Source organism: Dromiciops gliroides, chromosome 2, assembly GCF_019393635.1.
Source record: "Dromiciops gliroides isolate mDroGli1 chromosome 2, mDroGli1.pri, whole genome shotgun sequence".
Taxonomy (NCBI): Eukaryota; Metazoa; Chordata; class Mammalia; order Microbiotheria; family Microbiotheriidae; genus Dromiciops; species Dromiciops gliroides.
This window is the reverse complement of record NC_057862.1, coordinates 292,070,607-292,087,740: the sequence shown is the minus strand read 5'-3', so window position 1 is coordinate 292,087,740 and position 17,134 is coordinate 292,070,607. Positions and strand designations below refer to the sequence as shown.

The following is a 17,134-nucleotide window of genomic DNA, read 5'->3' as shown; positions in this document are numbered from 1 at the left end:
GGAAAGATAATGAGTTCTGTTTTGGACATTTTTATTTATTTATTTGTTTGTTTTTTTATTGATTTGATTTGGGGGGGGCAGAGCAATGAGGGTTAAGTGACTTGCCCAGAGTCACACAGCTAGTAAGTGTCAAGTGTCTGATGCCGAATTTGAACTCAGGTCCTCCTGAATCCAGGGCCGGTGCTTTATCCACTGCGCCACCTAGCTGCCCCCGTTTTGGACGTTTTTAACTTGAGAATGCCTATAGGGCATCACTTCAAAATATCCAACAGGGAATTTGAGGCATGATATTAGAGCTTAGGGCAGAGATTAGAGCAAGATATAGGGATTTGGGAGTCATCTGTATAATTAAGCTCATGGGAACTGATGAGGTCACGAGGTGATATAATATACACAGAGAGAGGAGAATAGGGTCTAGGACAGAGCCTGGGAAGATAACCATAGTTAAGGGGCTTGATATAGATGATGAACCAGCAGAGGAGACTGAGAAAAAAAGCTATATAGGAGAGGGCAGTGTCATGAAAATTTCATTAAATAGGAACTATTGTATAGGCAAGAAGATGGTCAGCAGTGTCAAATGCAAGGGAAACCGAGACAGATGAGGGTTAATAGAAAGCCATCAGATTTGGCAATTAAGAATCAGTTGCTAAATAGAAAGCTAACTAGAAGAGATCATTAGTAACTTTGGAGAAAGCAGTGTTTCAACCGAGTGATGAGGCTGGAAATAATCTTGTAAAGGGTTCAGAAGTAAGTGAGAGGGGGCAGCTAGGTGGCGCAGTGGATAGAGCACTGGCCCTGGAGTCAGGAGTACCTGAGTTCACATCCGGCCTCAGACACTTAACACTTACTAGCTGTGTGACCCTGGGCAAGTCACTTAACCCCAATTGCCTCACTTTAAAAAAAAAAAAAAAGAAGAAGAAGAAGTAAGTGAGAGGAGAGAAATGGAGACAATAAGAACAAACAGCTTTTTCAGGGAATTTGGCTGTTAAATGGAGGAGAGTCATCTTGAGGGAGTGGGAGTGTTTATGGGAGGCAGAGGAGGAATCAAGTAGATAAGGAGAGAATGGAAATTTGACAGGAAGTGATAGAATGAGAAGAGATTAATCCATCAATATTTATTAAGTTCCTACTCTGTGCCAGCTACTGTGTCCATTGCTGGAATGGGATCAAGGGTGTATGTGTATATACGTTGGTCATATGAAGAGAAGGGACACCTCTCCATAAGGCACTGGACTAAAACTGAGGGTTGATGGCAAATAGTTTCAATTTTCTCAGCAGAGTATGAGGTGTGCCCTCCCCCAAGAAGGAGCAGGGAAAAAAGTAAATAGGAGAAGAGAAGATTTTGAGAGAGCCTCTATAGGGGCCGCTAGGTGGAGCAGTGGATAGAGCACCAGCCCTGGATTCAGGAGGACCTGAGTTCAAATATGGATACTTGACACTTACTAGCTATGTGACCCTGGGTAAGTCACTTAACCCCAATTGCCTCAAAAAAAAAAAAAAAAAAGGTAAGAAAGAGCCTCTACAGAAAATACAATGGAGATACAGTTGGTGAGGAATATAATGATTGTTTAGCTATAATGGGGGTCCAGTTGATATTAGATACCATAATTTTGAAGGGGACCCATTTGGTTCAGTTGCATGATTTCTCTCAGCTTTATTCAGCAGTATGAGTAGGAGTAGAGGATAGAGATGGTGAAAGTAGTCCATGATTGGGGTATGGCAAAGTATGAGCATTGATATGACGGAGCAAGGAATTTGAGAGTAGAAGACAATATAGAATTGAACTATGAAGTTGGCGTTGGGAACGGAAGAGTACTTAAGGATATAAGGTTTGGAGGTCCTGGTGAGGGCAAAGAATAAGCTTAAGAGGGATGATGGATGGGGAGAGATGGAATGATAGGAGGTTATGATCTGTGATGAAAAGATTTTTGACCTATAGATTGTTGAAGTTGAACACTTGTGAGTGATGGCAAGGTCTAGGGTGTAATTCTAGTGGAAGTAGAACATAAAAGTAGTTATTGGGAATTAAGAAGAATGAGGAAATCAGGAGCTGAGGGTGTTTGAGAGAACATCAGTGTGTGTGTGTGTGTGTGTGTGTGTGTGTGTGTGTGTGTGTGTGTGTGTGTGTGTGTGTGTGTGTGTGTTGAAGTTGTCTAGTATAAGAGTAGGAGTTGGGATAGAGAAAAATACTATGAGCCAGGGACTGAACTCTTTAGGAAAGGAGTTTCTACCACCACATTAAGTCCCACATCTATTCACTTTTCAATGCTCACATAACTACCCCCTTAGTTCAGGCCCTTGTCACTTTGCTTACAATAGCTTTCCAATTGTTCTCCTGATCACAAGTCTCTCCTTTCTCCCATCTGTCCTCCACACAGCTACCGAAGTGATTTTCCTAAAAAGCAGATAGGACTATATATGACTGCTATACTCAGTAAACCAGTGGCTTCCTATTACATGTAGTGCCAAATAGAAGCTTCTCTTTTTAGCTTTTAAAACGTCTCACAGTCTTATTCCAACCTACCTTTCTAGCTTTATACGTTATTCTCCTTCTTATACACCACAATACAGCTAAATTAGTCTTCTTGTTGTACCTTACAAGTATTTTCTATTCCTGCAACTTTGCACTTGCTGTTTCCCATGCCTGAAATGCATTCCTTACTTCCATCACTTTAAAACCCTTTATTTCCTTTCTATCCAAGTGACACCTACTACATGAATCCTTTCCTGATTCTTCACGGTTGTTAGTGTCCTACCCCCAAAAAACTTACCCTTATTTATTATACATTGTCTCCAAGATAAGTTCCTATTTCAGTTTCGATGCATTTATTTATTGATCTCTTCTCATTCTCATTATCACTTACTCTCAAATCTCCATTCTCTCTTGGATATATGCCTGGCATATAGTAGCTTCTAAATAAATGTGGATTGATTGATTTTTTTTTCAGGCACATTGCAAAAATGATTTCTTTGTGGGGTTCCTTGGAGATTAGACTAGGGGACCTCTCAAATCCCAACAGACTCTGATCCACTTAGCTTGCAGTAGGAATGAACAATTTACACATTTATTCATGCAAAGCTATTTATGTATTTTGTCAACTCTAATTATTTGATTATAATAAATTTTTCTACCTTCATTGGTCATTAGTGCCAATCAACATGTTGATAATTAAACAGTTTCTGAATTTCTACAGTGTGTGAATTTCACATCTTTAATTTTTAAGCAGGGACATAGGGTCAAGTTTTTTTTCTTAATGACCTAAGGTCTGTCTTAAGCTAATTAAGTACAAATAAAGCTTCTAATTAATGAATTTTAGTTCTCCCCTGCTAGAGACGTTAGCCACCATTTCATCTCTAGCAGTGGTGTGTGTGTGTGTGTGTGTGTGTGTGTGTGTGTGTGTGTGTGTACACACATAGTTTTACCTCCTCTTATAGTATGTGATATGCATCTAGACCATTTTTTATTATTCACATTAACAAATCTTTTCCCCGCATCCTTGCAATCCTGACAGTATAGCATCTGCTTACTTAAATATTTGATGTGTGATCTCATCAATTTCAGCATTATCTTCAACAGTACAAATTGCAAGTCATCCCTGCCTGCTCATCTTGGGTAACTTTCATCAGTGTTGTACCAAAAGTTCTATGAGGGACCACTTACTGTGGTTTATGAGATGGCAAATTGATTTTAACATTAGTTTAAGAGAAATATCGATTTTAAAAGAGAAATCTGATATATGATTTCTATGTAAGTTGTGTTAAGCTATTCATGCCATTGCTTCTCTACACTTGCCTGACTAATCAAAAGTTATTTCTTCTCATGGTGTTCTGTATTATTTCTTCATAATCCCTTGTGGACATTAAAATGAATTGGCAGTCCATAATCCAGCACATAATCCCATTGTTTAGGTAGCCATGTATTAGATGATATGTCTTATTTTGGAAGAGGTTGATCACTTTCAAAAGTACAATTCTCTTGGTGGGACAGCAAGAATAAAGTCAAGGAAAAGAGGGAGGAAGAAAGAACTTTCTCCTTCATTTCTGTTCTAGTTCCTCATAGCTTTTCTGCCTATATCATCATCTCTCAAACTGAACTCATCTTCCTTTAAAAAGCTGCTCATTGGGCCACTAGGTGGCGCAGTGGATAAAGCACTGGCCTTGGACTCAGGAGGACCTGAGTTCAAATGCGGCCTCAGACACTTGACACTTACTAGCTGTGTGACCCTGGGCAAGTCACTTAACCCCCATTGCCCCGCACAAAAAAAAAAAAAAAAGCTGTTTATCCTTTTAACTACACTATTTCTCTTAATTAACAAGATACAGCATCTCTCAACTTCAGGCATTTTCTCTGGCTTTCCCCCATGCCTGGAATTCTCTCCTTCCTCATCTCTGCCTCCTTACTTTCCTTATTTCTTTTAATTCCTAACTGAAATCTCACTTTAGTTATTGCCTGTTTTTCCTGTATATTGTACAAATTTTTTTTTTCTCATTGTGTCCTTCCATTAGATTCAGGAGTTCTCCTCCAGGGCAGAGACTCTTTTGCTTTTTTTTTTTTAATCTTCTGCACTTAACACAGTGCTTGGCACTTAGTAGGTGTTTAATAAATGTTTATTGACTGGCTGACTAATGATTGTACCACCCTCCTACAAGTCATTAAAGCTAGAAATGAGTCATCTTTAACTCTTCTTAATCTTATACAGTTAATCAGTTCACAACCCTTGTTTGAGTCTTTCCACAGTATTTCTTCACTTTTTTAATCCCACTGCAGTTATTATAGTTTTACCTGGACGATTATAAAGAACTTTCAACTTACCTTCATGCCTCTAGTCCCTTCCCATGGTTCCTCTATCTTCTGGCATTTAGGAAGACCTGACACCCCTCAAAGGAAAATATTTATCTGGCCATCCTTTTTAGTACTGGTTGCACATTTTTATGCCTCTCAATGGAGGAAAAGTTGGCATGCTCCTTGCTTCCATTTACAGATCCTTTCTCTGTTGGTGTTGTTCAGCAACCTCTGCTCTGAGATTCACTATATCCAAATATTTCACCCAATCCAGATCGTGGTGGCTGTTTTCTACTCATCCTTCTCCCCTCCAAGTCATTCTTCCTTCTTTTTCAAGGAGTTCAGTACCTGTTTCATAGTTTTCCTCTCCACCATTATAGGGGCCTGCAACATGCATGTTGATTTTTCCTCAAGTACTCACACCTACCTATTTCTACCCTAGTGATTTGGTGTGAGGATGACCTCTTGCTGAAATAGGACATGGATCTTTCTTTCATCACCATTCTTAGTGAGGGCTAGAGGAGGAGAGGATGGGGAACACTGCTTTGAGGCCTCAGTCCTCAGGGTAGATCTCAGAAAACTTGATCCTCTTTCTCCAAAGGCTCTCCTGAGAGCAGACTGAAGGAAGATGTAAACACCAGATGAAAGGTGTTATGGGGTTGGGACATATCAAGGAATTTGGGACTATTGAAGTTTAAACTGGCCAACTAAACTGAAGGATGGACATGCCTTGAGAAGTAAGGGAGCCCATTAGGCTTCAGGGCACAGAGATAACTCCAGAAGTCTAGACCACCACCTCTCATTCCCCCACCCCCAAAGGGAACTTTCCACAGTCATATGGTCACGCCATCTACCATTTATGAAAGCTTTTGCCTTTCTCCTGTTCAAGGAGATAGGTATCTCAGAGAATCATGTCTCCGAACCATCTCCCCTTGAGAGAAGTCTTTGACTCCTTTCTTGGTGTCCTTTCTCTATTGCTTAAATAAAAGATTATTTTATTCTAATTGGATTTGTGTTCGAGAAGGTGTAATTCTTTAAAGAGGAGTACCTAAGGACCCCCACACCACCCATTTCCCCCATGACAAAGGGTAACCTCTGACTCTTCCCTCCTCTCATGTTCATAGCCTCTTTAAAAGGAGGAAGAAATTGTGAGGGAGAAGGAAGAAGAGGAAAATTGGAAGGAAACAAGCACCTACTGTGTGCTAGTACTTTACAAATATTATCTCATTTGATCCTCACAAAAACCTAGGAGAAGGAGGGCAGGTATTATTATTTTTTTCCATTTTATGGTTGAGGAAATGAAATGACTTGCCCATAGTCTCACAACTGCTGATTTTGAACTGAAGTCTTTCTGACTCCAGATCCAGTTCCCCATCAATTGTATCATCTTGCTGCTCTCAGCTCCAATTTTTTATGGTTCTTTAGGGTCTTGTATTTGAAAGTCAAATTTGCCATTCAGTTCAGGTCTTTTCATCACAAATATCTGAAAGTCTTCTTTTTCATTAAAGTCCCATTTTTTCCACTGAAAGATTATGCTGAGTTTTGCTGGGTAGGTGATTCTTGGTTGTAATCCCATTTCCTTTGCCCTTTGGAATATCATATTCCATGCCCTCTGGTCCTTTAATGTGGAAGCTGCTAGATCTTGTGCTATCCTGACTGGGGCTCCACAGTACTTGAATTCTTTCTTTTTGGCAGCTTGCAATATTTTCTCCTTGACCTGAGAGCTCTGGAATTTGGCTATAATATTCCTAGGAGTTTTCTTTTGGGGATCTCTTTCTGGAGGTGATCGGTGGATTCTTTTAATTTCTATTTTAGCTTCTTCTTCTAGAATTTCAGGGCAATTTTCCCTGAGAATATCTTGGAAGATGGTGTCTAAGCTCTTTCCTTGATCATGGTTTTCAGGTAGACCAATAATTTTCAAAGGATCTCTCCTGGACCTATTTTCCAGGTCAGCAGTTTTCCCCAGAAGATATTTCACATTGCCCTCTATTTTTTTATTCATTTGGATTTGCTTTATTGTGCCTTGGTTTCTCATAAAGTCACTGGCTTCCATTTGTTCAATCCTCATTCTTAGGCAGTTATTTTAATCAGAGAGCTTTTGTACCTCCTTTTCCATTTGGCCAATTTGACTTTTCAAGCTGTTGACTTTTTTCTCATGTCTTTCTTGCATCACCCTCATTTCTCTTTCCATTTTTTCCTCTACCTCTCTAACTTTATCTTCAAAGTCCTTTTTGAGCACCTCTATGGCCTGAGACTAATTCATGTTTTTCTTGGAAGCCTTAGATACAGGGGCCCTGACATTGACATCTTCCTTCCTTGTTACTGAAGAAACTTTCTATGGTCCTCACCTTTCTCTGTCTGCTCATCTTGCCTTTCTTTTACTAGACTTTTAGCTCCTTAAAGTGGGGCACTGTTTCCAGGCTTCAGTATCCCAAGCTTAAGAAGTCCCAGGTGGTATGTCTTAAGGAGAATCAGGTTCTTCACTGGCCCCTGTTGTGGTTGTTAGCTCCGAAGAGCCTATACCCCTCCCCCACCTGGGCCACTGCTACTCGAGCCTACCTCCTGGTTCTCAGCAGGGGTGTTAAATCCAAGTTCTGCCTTAGCACCAGCATAGACCCCTGTAGTCTCCCCCCTGCCCAGGGCCTCAGCCCACTCATCAGACTGTGAGATTAGTTCTAGATGACAATGGCGCTTCAGCTGATTCAGAGACTGTGGGGGTCTCCTTCTCTGGAGGGGCCTTCCTGGGACTGGATCTGTGTCAGGGTGACTGTGGGATTGGGCCCGACTCCTGTATCAGCACAGCAGCTCCCTCCTTCTGACCTTCCAAGCTGTTCTTGGTTAGAAGATGATTTCAGCACATTCTTCTGTGAGTTTTGCTGCTCCAGGCATTGTCCTATGGTGTTATTTGGATGTTTTTTGGAGCAATCGTGTCATGAGTTTGGGAGCTCACTCTCGCTTTGCTGCTCTCAAACTCCTTGCCTCTTTGTCCTCTCACCATACATGGGCTTGAACAACCACAGCCCTGGATAACTCCCACTACCTACTTCATACTTGTATGGTGCTGAACTAAGAAAATCATGCACCTGTTTATTCTTGGGCTAGGTCCACCATGCATTTATATTATATAATATTAACTGGGGCCTCCTTCTTTATTAATTCTCTGTCACATTCTCTACAGCATCTGTTTGAAACTTTTTATTATATCCTCAAGCTTCACACACAATCTCTCCTCCAACCCTCTCAATAAGGTGCCTCGTTTTATACTTCACTGAGAATTTAGAGGCCATGTACTATGAGCTCTATCTTTTCTACATTTCAAAACCCCTTTATGATCCCTTCATTCTCTCCTTTATTCCAGTGGCTGATGAAGTGGCCTTTCTCCTTGCCCTCTTGATCATGTGCCCTCCTTTCTCTTTCACCAGGTTACCCCCCCACAACCATCCTCTCTAACCTTTAATCTTTTTCATTCTACTGGCTTCTTCCCTACTAACTACAAAAATGTCCAGATCTCAACATCTTTTAAAAAAACTTTATTTGACCTTACAGTTCCCTTAAGTTGTCATTCTCTATCTCTCCTTTTCTTAATCAAAATCCTGGAAAAAGCTTCCTACTCTCTTCTTCCCTCTGTTGTTGAGTTTCAGTCATGTCCAACTGTCTGTGACCCCATTTGGGGTTTTCTTAGCAAAGATACTGGAGTGGTTTGCTATTTTCTTCTCCAGATCGTTTTGTTGCTTCACTTATCCTATCACCACTCAATCTTTCGCAAGCTTGTTTCTGACCTTGTTACTCAAACTATTCTCCACCTTCCCCCAATTATCATTGAGCTCTTAATTTCCAAATCTGGTGGTCTTTTCTCAATCTTCATCCTTATTGACCTCTTTATAGCTACTGATACTATTTATCACCCTCTTCTTCTGAATACTCTGTCTTATCCATATTTTTGAGAAACTTCTTTTTCTTCATGCTCCTATCTGCTTAACTGTTCCTTCTCAATCTCCTTTCATTAATCATCCATATCATGCATCCTAATTGTATCCTTCTGTTCTACTTCTGAAGTCTCACATGAGTTCAGTTATCATCTCTGTGTGGATGGTTCCCAAATATACATCCAGTCCTAGTTCCTTTTCTGAATTCTAATCTCGTACCACCAACTCCATTTTTTTTTGGGGGGGGGTCAGGGCAGTGAGGGTTAAGTGACTTGCCCAGGGTCACACAGCTAGTAAGTGTCAAGTGTCTGAGGCTGAATTTGAACTCAGGTACTCCTGACTCCAGGGCCGGTGCTCTATCCACTGCGCCACCTAGCTGCCCCCCACCACCAACTCTTAATAGACATTTCAACCTGGATGTTGTATAGGTATCTCAAACTTGACATAGTCCAAACAGAATTTAATTCTCTTACCCCTTAACCTACCTTTCTTTTTAACTTCTCTACTATTTCTGCCAAAGACACCACCAACTTTCCAGTCACCTCAAGTCTTGACATTGAAGTCATCTTTAACTCATCTGTCTCTCTTCTCATCTCTGTCTCTCTTTCTGTGTCTCTCTCCCTCCCCTCCCTCCTCTCCTCTTCTCTCCTCTCCTTTCCTCTCCCTTCCCCCATATATCTAAACAGTTGCTGATTCTACCACATAACATATTTCACATCCATCCCCTTCTCTCTACTCATATAATTACCACCATCATTCAGTCCTTCATTACCTCTTGTCTACACTGTTACAATAGATTCCTAATTAATGTCCCTGTCTCTCCTTTTTCTAATCTATTTTCCACACAGTTACCAAAAATGATACTCCTAAAGCACACATCTAACTACCTTACTCTCTTGCTCAGTAGACTCCTAGGGTTCTCTATCACCTCCAGGATCAAATCCCTCAGTTTGTCATTTAAAGGTCTTTGCGAGCTGGCTGCAGACAACCTTATTTATTTTGTGCATATATTGTATATACTTTTATATGTGCAGGTTATGTCCCTTGATAAGGTGTTGAACTACTTGAGAGCAAGGACTGTTTTGTGTCTTTATATCTCTAGCATAGTGCCTGGCCCACAGTCAGAACTTAAGAAGTGCTTATTGATTAAGTGATTCTCCCTCCCATCTGTCCACTGTACAAAGAGTCTTCATAATGCACAGGTTAAGTTTCATTACTCTTCTGCTCAAAAGGCTCTCATAGTTCCTTATTGTTTACCAAGTAAAATCCAAACTCTGTAGCTTGGCATTCAAAGTCCTCCACAATCTGACTCTAACCTTCCTTTCCAGTCTAATTTCATGCTCTTCCCCATCACATTCTCATACTGGACTATTCTCTAATCTTGTTGCCCTCTTCTGGTTCTACATTTGTTTATCCCACCTCCCATACCTGGAATGGACTTCCAAACCTCTATTATGTCCCTCACTTCCTTCAAGACAACACTGGTGGTGTTCCTCGGGATGGCCCTTCTTTTCCTTTTTTTTTTTTTTTTTTTTTTGGCAGCAAGGTAATGGGGTTTAAGTGCCTTGCCCAGGGTCACAGAGCTAGTAATTGTCAAGTGTCTGAGGCCGGATTTGAACTCGGGTCCTCCTCACTCTGGGGCTGGTGCTCTATCCACCGCACCACCTAGCTGCCCCCAGGTATGGCCCTTCTTTAAAGCTTCCTTGATGTCCCCAAGTGTCAGAAAATCAGAAAAGACCTCAAAGACTATGTAATGTTATCTAACCTAGATCTGGTTGAAAGTCTTCTCCACTACATCCTTTGCTTGAAGACATCCAGAGTAGGGAGAATCTCTACCTTCTCCAGGCAGCCCGCTCCAGTTTTGAATGGTTTTGATGGTTAGGAAATCTGTCTCTATATCAAGCCTAAATTTGCCTCTTTGCATCTTCTTCCAGTTATTCCTACTTCTGCCCTCTGAGGTCAAGCTAAAGAAATCTAATCCTTCTTCTAGGCAATAGCTTTTCAAGTACTAGTAAATAATTAATGTGACTTCACTTAGTCTTTTCTTTGCCTGGCTAAACATTTCTGGTTCCTTCATCCACTCTTTGTATGACATGATTTCAAGGCCCTTCACCTGCAGAATGTACTTCCTAAAATAGTAGAGTCCAAGACTGAACTGATAATTCATATAAGGTTATAGAAGAACAGTGCCCTCCCTAGTTCAGGACATTATTCCTCTCTTAATGCAGCATAAAATTGCTTTATCTATTTTGGCTGCAGTATTACCCTGTGACATTCATACTGAGCTTGCAGTCCTTGAAAACCTCCAAGTCTTTTTGAAACAAGCTGCTATCTGGATGTCCCTCTGCCCTCTTATATTTGTGATCTCTCTTTTGTATTAAAAATCTTCTCTTTCTGTTTGACCTTCCCATATGTGCTATAATGGGAAGAGTGCTGAGTTTACAATCAAAGGACCTGGTTCCAAATGACCTCTAGGCTACTCTCTATATGACTTGGTCAGGCCACTTAATTGGAGCCTCAGTTTCATCCTCTGTCAAATGAATTAACTGAACTAGATGATCTCCAAGGTTCCTTATAACTCTGTTGGGCATCTAGGTGGCGCAGTGGATAGAGCACCAGCCCTGGAGTCAGGAGGACCTGAGTTCAAATTCAGCCTCAGACACTTAACACTTACTAGCTGTGTGACCCTGGGCAAGTCATTTAACCCCAATTGCCTCACTCCAGAAAACCAAAACAAAAGAAAAAAACCCCTCTGTTGTTGAGTTTCAGTCATGTCCAACTGTCTGTGACCCCATTTGGGGTTTTCTTAGGAAAGATACTGGAGTGGTTTGCGATTTTCTTCTCCAGATCATTTTGCAGATGAAGAAACTGAGGCAGAGTTGTGACTTTTCCAGGGTCCTACAGCTACTGAGTGTCTGAGGGTGGATTTAAACTCTGGTCCTCCTGACTCCAGGCCCAGCACTCTATCCACTGTGCCACCTAGCTGCCACTTAGAACTCTAAGCTCTATTCTATATTCTTATGTGTTCAATTATATTCTAGTTATTTTTTTATACATCCATTACTTCTACTAGAAGTATTGCACACAATAGGTATTTAATAATTAAATAATTAAAATTTAACTAGATCCTCAGTTTTCAGCTGAGGAACTGAGGTCTCAACTTCTTAACTTTAACTAGTGTTACATATATGAAAAGTGGAGGAATTAGAACTCAGATCTAGGTCTTCTAGCTTTAGCTCCACTGCTTTTGCACTGATTAATAACATTGTATAGTAGAAAAGATTGATGGGCGGTGAGTCTAGAGAGATCTGGATTCAAATACTGCCTCTTAAGCTTACTGGCACGACAAGTAACACTCTATCTACTATTTGGTTTCTGCATCTGTGAAATGGATTTCAGTGTCATGCATGCTAGGGAATCCCTCTTTCTGATACTCATGTTAATACTTATTGTATAATTTTCTTTTTCTTCTGCAGATTTTTTCTCTTCTAAAATGGATTCCAGTAAAAAGATGGACCCTCCTGCTCCATTACAAACTGTACAACAAAAGGCCAATCCTGATCGCAGTGCCGGAGTATCGATTTATGTCCCAGAACAAGGGGGATATAAGGAAAAATTTGTGAAGCCTGTAGAAGACAAATATAAGTGTGAAAAGTGCCACCTCATTTTATGTAACCCAAAGCAGACAGAATGTGGTCACCGATTCTGTGAAACCTGCATGCATGTCTTGTTGAGGTATGTATTTCTGACTGTCAACAAAAGTACTCATGGACTATCTGTTTTTGAGAATTTCTCAGTTTAACCCTTACACACATGATTTTTTCCATTTCAACTTTTACACACACACACACACACACACACACTCACACCTACCCCCAATACCCATTTTTTCTTTTTTTTTTTTTAAAAAATCAGAATGTTTTCTATGAAATACCTCTCTCTCTCTTTCTCTCTCTCTCACTCACACACACACACACACACACACACACACACACACAATCTATGTTATCAAATTCTCAGAGCCTGCTCCTGGAATTCTTTAGGAAAAACTAATTAAAATGTGGAGGACAACTATCTTCATGATTGAAGATGAGACGGAGTTGTCCTTTTTTTTTTTTTTTAACAGAAAAGGAAAAATCTTTAATTGATATCTTTCTTTTCATCTGTGATATATCATTGATGAATGCAATCAGTGATATGTCATTGATGAGAGTAACCAGCCTATTTATGAGGTTAGCTTTTAAAATATGAACTGGATATCAGCCTTATTTTTTCTGAGAATGTAATGTGTGTGATGACACAAATGAATTTACAAAGTAATCACTTATTCTTGAGACGTCATTTTTATCTTTGTAAAAGGTCTTTGGGGGACAGCTAGGTGGCGCAGTGGATAAAGCACCAGCCCTGGATTCAGGAGGATGTGAGTTCAAATGCAGCCTCAGACACTTGACACACTTACTAGCTGTGTGACCCTGGGCAAGTCACTTAACCCCCATTGCTCCGCCTCCCAAAAAAAGTCTTTGGCTCTTTTTATAGCTATTACAGCTATAGCTATATTACATATATGTGTATATACACACACACACATATATCAAATATGTATGTAGCTATAGTACATATATATTTTACCCATTTATATGTGTATATATACATTTATATATACACATGCTAATCATAGCTATTACTAGCATTTGATAAGCTATACATCGACCTCGTCTCTTTGCTGGGTAGGTGGTGCTACATACCCACAGGGCTGGCAGTCACTCTTGTTTGCCTTCCGTTTTGTGGCCTAGGCTACTCTTGCTCTTTTGGGTGTGTCTTTCTAGCCATTCTCTTAGCCCTTCCCCTTCTGAAGAAAGGCTTTCCTTTAAAAACTAGGCTCCTCCATGTGTGCTAACACCTGTTTAGTTAGCCATAGTTATGCTTCTGACTCATTTGCCTTAGAAATCTAGGTAAAAGTAATCTCTCTGTCCTGGGAAGTGGCAAAAATGAATCACTAACTCTTTCTTACTTAGCTGAAGTTTCTAGCCAGAGATTACATTCTGGCAAAACACCACCATTTTTCTCCTTTCCCAGGGGTTCCCTAATTGCTGCTCTGCATTTGAATAATAAAGAACACAAAATCACAGAGGTTGAGCAGCTTTTATCACATATAGTGGCTTAAGAGAAAAAAGTAAATATTTAAAAACAGAAGGACAAACCATTTAAGAAAAGGAATTAAGTCTCCCTTGGTCCAGGGAAAATATCAGACTTAAACCCTCTCAAGGGAAAGGAAAGGAGAGAAGATTTTTAAAAAACCTTTTAAATCATATATAGTCTGTAGCACGAGAATGGATTTCAGAAATTCTAGATCAGCCCGAGAGCTAACAGCTATGCCGGCACTGCTCCAAGGAGCCAGGGCCACTTTGCCTTTCCTTGTGTCATCTGTGTAACCACAGGGCAAGATGAGTTCTCATGAACTTGTCAGGCCTTCCTTCAGGCCCCAAGGTCAGGATAAAACTTCTAAGAGAATGAAGAGGAGATTGCTGGAAGATCTCTACCTGAAGCCAGCATGCATCTTTCTCTAGCTTGCTAATCTGTTTTTGTGGATGTCTGGAGTAGGTGTGGCCAAGACAGCTAAGTCTCAGAAAAAGTAGGCCAAAAGGAGAAATCTATGAAGTCTGTGGAGGACAAATACAAATGTGAAACAGCTACCTATCTCTATTTTCAATTTTGTTATGTGAGGATGGGGATGAAAGGTGTGGGGGAGGGAGGATTTATCTTCTAAATATGTCAGTCAGATTTATATTTTAATTTTCTGTGAATAAAAGAACCAGAGTATGTCCATGTAGCAAAGAAAATCACATTATTTATTCTTGTCAATAGCAATCTGTCATTCTTTGAATACTTATGTGTATCTAATTGATATGAGAATTCCTTCCCATGGTCCAGATTGAATGCCTTCTCATCCTGCACAACTCTTATTTATTTCTTCCCATAAATCCTCCATCTATAAACATGCTGGAGGCCTTGCCTTAGCTCTTTTAATATTATGTAGGCAACATGTTTATTGTCTCTCACTCTTGCTCCTTGAGTACCCCTACTCTTTTTCTGATGATGCATCTCCTGCATGATAAAAGGTGGTGTAAAGGATATCACTGGTACTATGTGCTAGTTAACGAATCATATCTCTCTCCACTGCCTTTTAGATTACCTGAAATTTTGATACTTCTAAAATTTTGTGGTATTACATGATTTGTAGAAATGTAGAACCACTTAAAGAATAATCATGTTTTGTTTCAGAGAGCATCTTGGTATCCTTGAAAGTACCACGTTATTTTCCACATTCGATCCAGCCTGTTCTCTTTCTCTTTATCCTATTCAATGCTGGGCCCAGTTCATATCCATCTTCAGCGATTGCCCAAGATCTCTGTATTGGTCATCCAACCATAGATCATAGTGTTAGTTATAGGCACTTTTTATCCACTTGCTTTTTCTCGTATGCATTGTTCTATCAAGTTCTTAAATAGCTATGACTCTCATTTAGGAAGCTCTGTGGTTGTGTCGTTGGGTCTGATGTGATTGACCGCGATGCCATTTGCATATAGGAGCATTTGGAGGACCTCAGCATGTATAAAAAAAACCAAAACCCATCTTCCACTTAGACTTGGTACATTTCCCAAAACAAAAGGGAATGCCTTTGGTGAATATGCATCTGTCTCCTTATCTTAGGCTTCATTTAATTATCAGAGGGTTGTTGAACACAATTATCTTTCATGTTGTCAAGGAGTCTTGTGTGAGCTTATCAGAATCATGGAAGCCCCTTTGTTGGAGTAGTACCTTTAAGATCATATTTAATTGTATTGAATCAGATGCTTTTGGGGGGGCAGTTGGGGTTAAGTGACTTGCCCAGGGTCACACAGTTAGTAAGTGTTAAGTGTCTGAGGCTGGATTTGAACTCCGGTTCTTCTGAATCCAGGGCCAGTGCTCTATCCACTGCACCACCTATCTGCCCCTTATCCAACACTTTTTAACGTCCTTTCTAATGTCCTCCTTAACAGGTATTGGTATGTGAGCTGCTGTTCTTTTTCCTTATGTTCATTCATTATGAGTAATGCAATTCAAGATCACTAAATATCCTATAAGAGGCAAAATGGTATAGTGGATAGGGCACTCTGTGGAATCAGGAAAACCTAGATTCAAATCCCATCTCGGTCACTATCTGTATACCACTGGGCAAGTCACTTAAAGTCTCTCTGCTTAAGTTTTCCATAGCTATAAAATGAAACGGTTGTATTCAGTGGCCTCAGGGATCCCCACTATCTCTACATTTATGATATTATAATTCTTTGAAACAATGATTTGATGTTTCTCATTACTTTTCAGTACATGCTGAAACTAATTCTACTGGCTCCTTTGTTTTCCTCTCCAAAGACAATCCACAAACTGTCTTTCCATTTAGCTCCAGCTTCCCATAATATAAATGTCAATATTAATATGCTGTTCTTCCAGTGGTATATTACTCATTCTTTTTTCGACAAGCATCTCATATGTAGAGTTAAAATAATATTTCTAGATGGTCTAAAACCTGCATGTGATTCCTAGCACCCTCTGTCTCCTTTTTCATAACTATATCACTGTCATTATGGAAGAAGAAGGATATAACCCAGTACTGAGGAACATTTAAATTTTTGTTTGTTTGTTTGTTTAATGAGTCACCAGAGCCAAAGAATTCAATACCTAGTGGTCAACATACTGGACATACATTCTGTAGTACTTTACCATGTTGATGCTTGATTCAGTTTATTTCTAGGCTACCTAGCCTTTCCAGTTTTAGGCAAGTTACTAGAGCTTGTGTTCTGTTAGTACGGCTCTCAAGAACACAGGAGTACCCCCATTGCCATGTTTAGGTACTGTAATAGGACTTCTGTGGAGGGAGAAACTCTTCAGGAAAAGAAGAAGGATATCTTGGCATGAAGATTTTTTTAAAAGATCACTTGGAAATCATTAGGGTCTAATATATCTACTGAATCTACTTCCTCTTTAGAAGTATATATTAGGCTGATGGGCTTTGAACCTTATAAATAACTGGGTAAGGGTGGTGATAAAGAGTGTGGCATGGTGTGATATCAGGAAATACAATGTTTACTGAGTGAATATTCAGTAAAATAGATCAATAGATGATAGTAAAACAAAGAAAGCACTTACTACATACCAGGTCCTGTCCTGTGGTGGAAGACAATACATAAAGAGAAACTTATATCGTTAGATGGCTACTCACACAGTAGAATAGCTTAAAGATGACTGGGATGTATTATAGAACGTGGTTCTGGGCAAGAAAAGGTGAAAGCTCACCTATCAGAGTCTGGCTTCCAAAAGGTAGTGAGTGTTCGAGGTCCTTGTGGGGGTGGGAGAAGTATGATTAATGTGACTTGAGAAGAAGTAT

The 17,134-nt window shown here is 40.0% G+C and overlaps 1 protein-coding gene across 7 annotated transcripts in view; it reads left to right on the top strand.

Annotated features, from left to right (window-relative positions):
- TRAF3 (TNF receptor associated factor 3) overlaps window positions 1-17,134 on the top strand; it is a 171,647-nt gene that overhangs the window by 117,588 nt on the left and 36,925 nt on the right. For all 7 annotated transcript variants that reach the window (XM_043983792.1, XM_043983790.1, XM_043983791.1 and 4 more), the window contains one exon: window positions 12,186-12,444. In XM_043983792.1, the coding sequence (XP_043839727.1) occupies window positions 12,203-12,444 (242 nt within the window). In that variant the 5' untranslated portion in view covers window positions 12,186-12,202. The remainder of the gene's footprint in view (window positions 1-12,185; window positions 12,445-17,134) is intronic.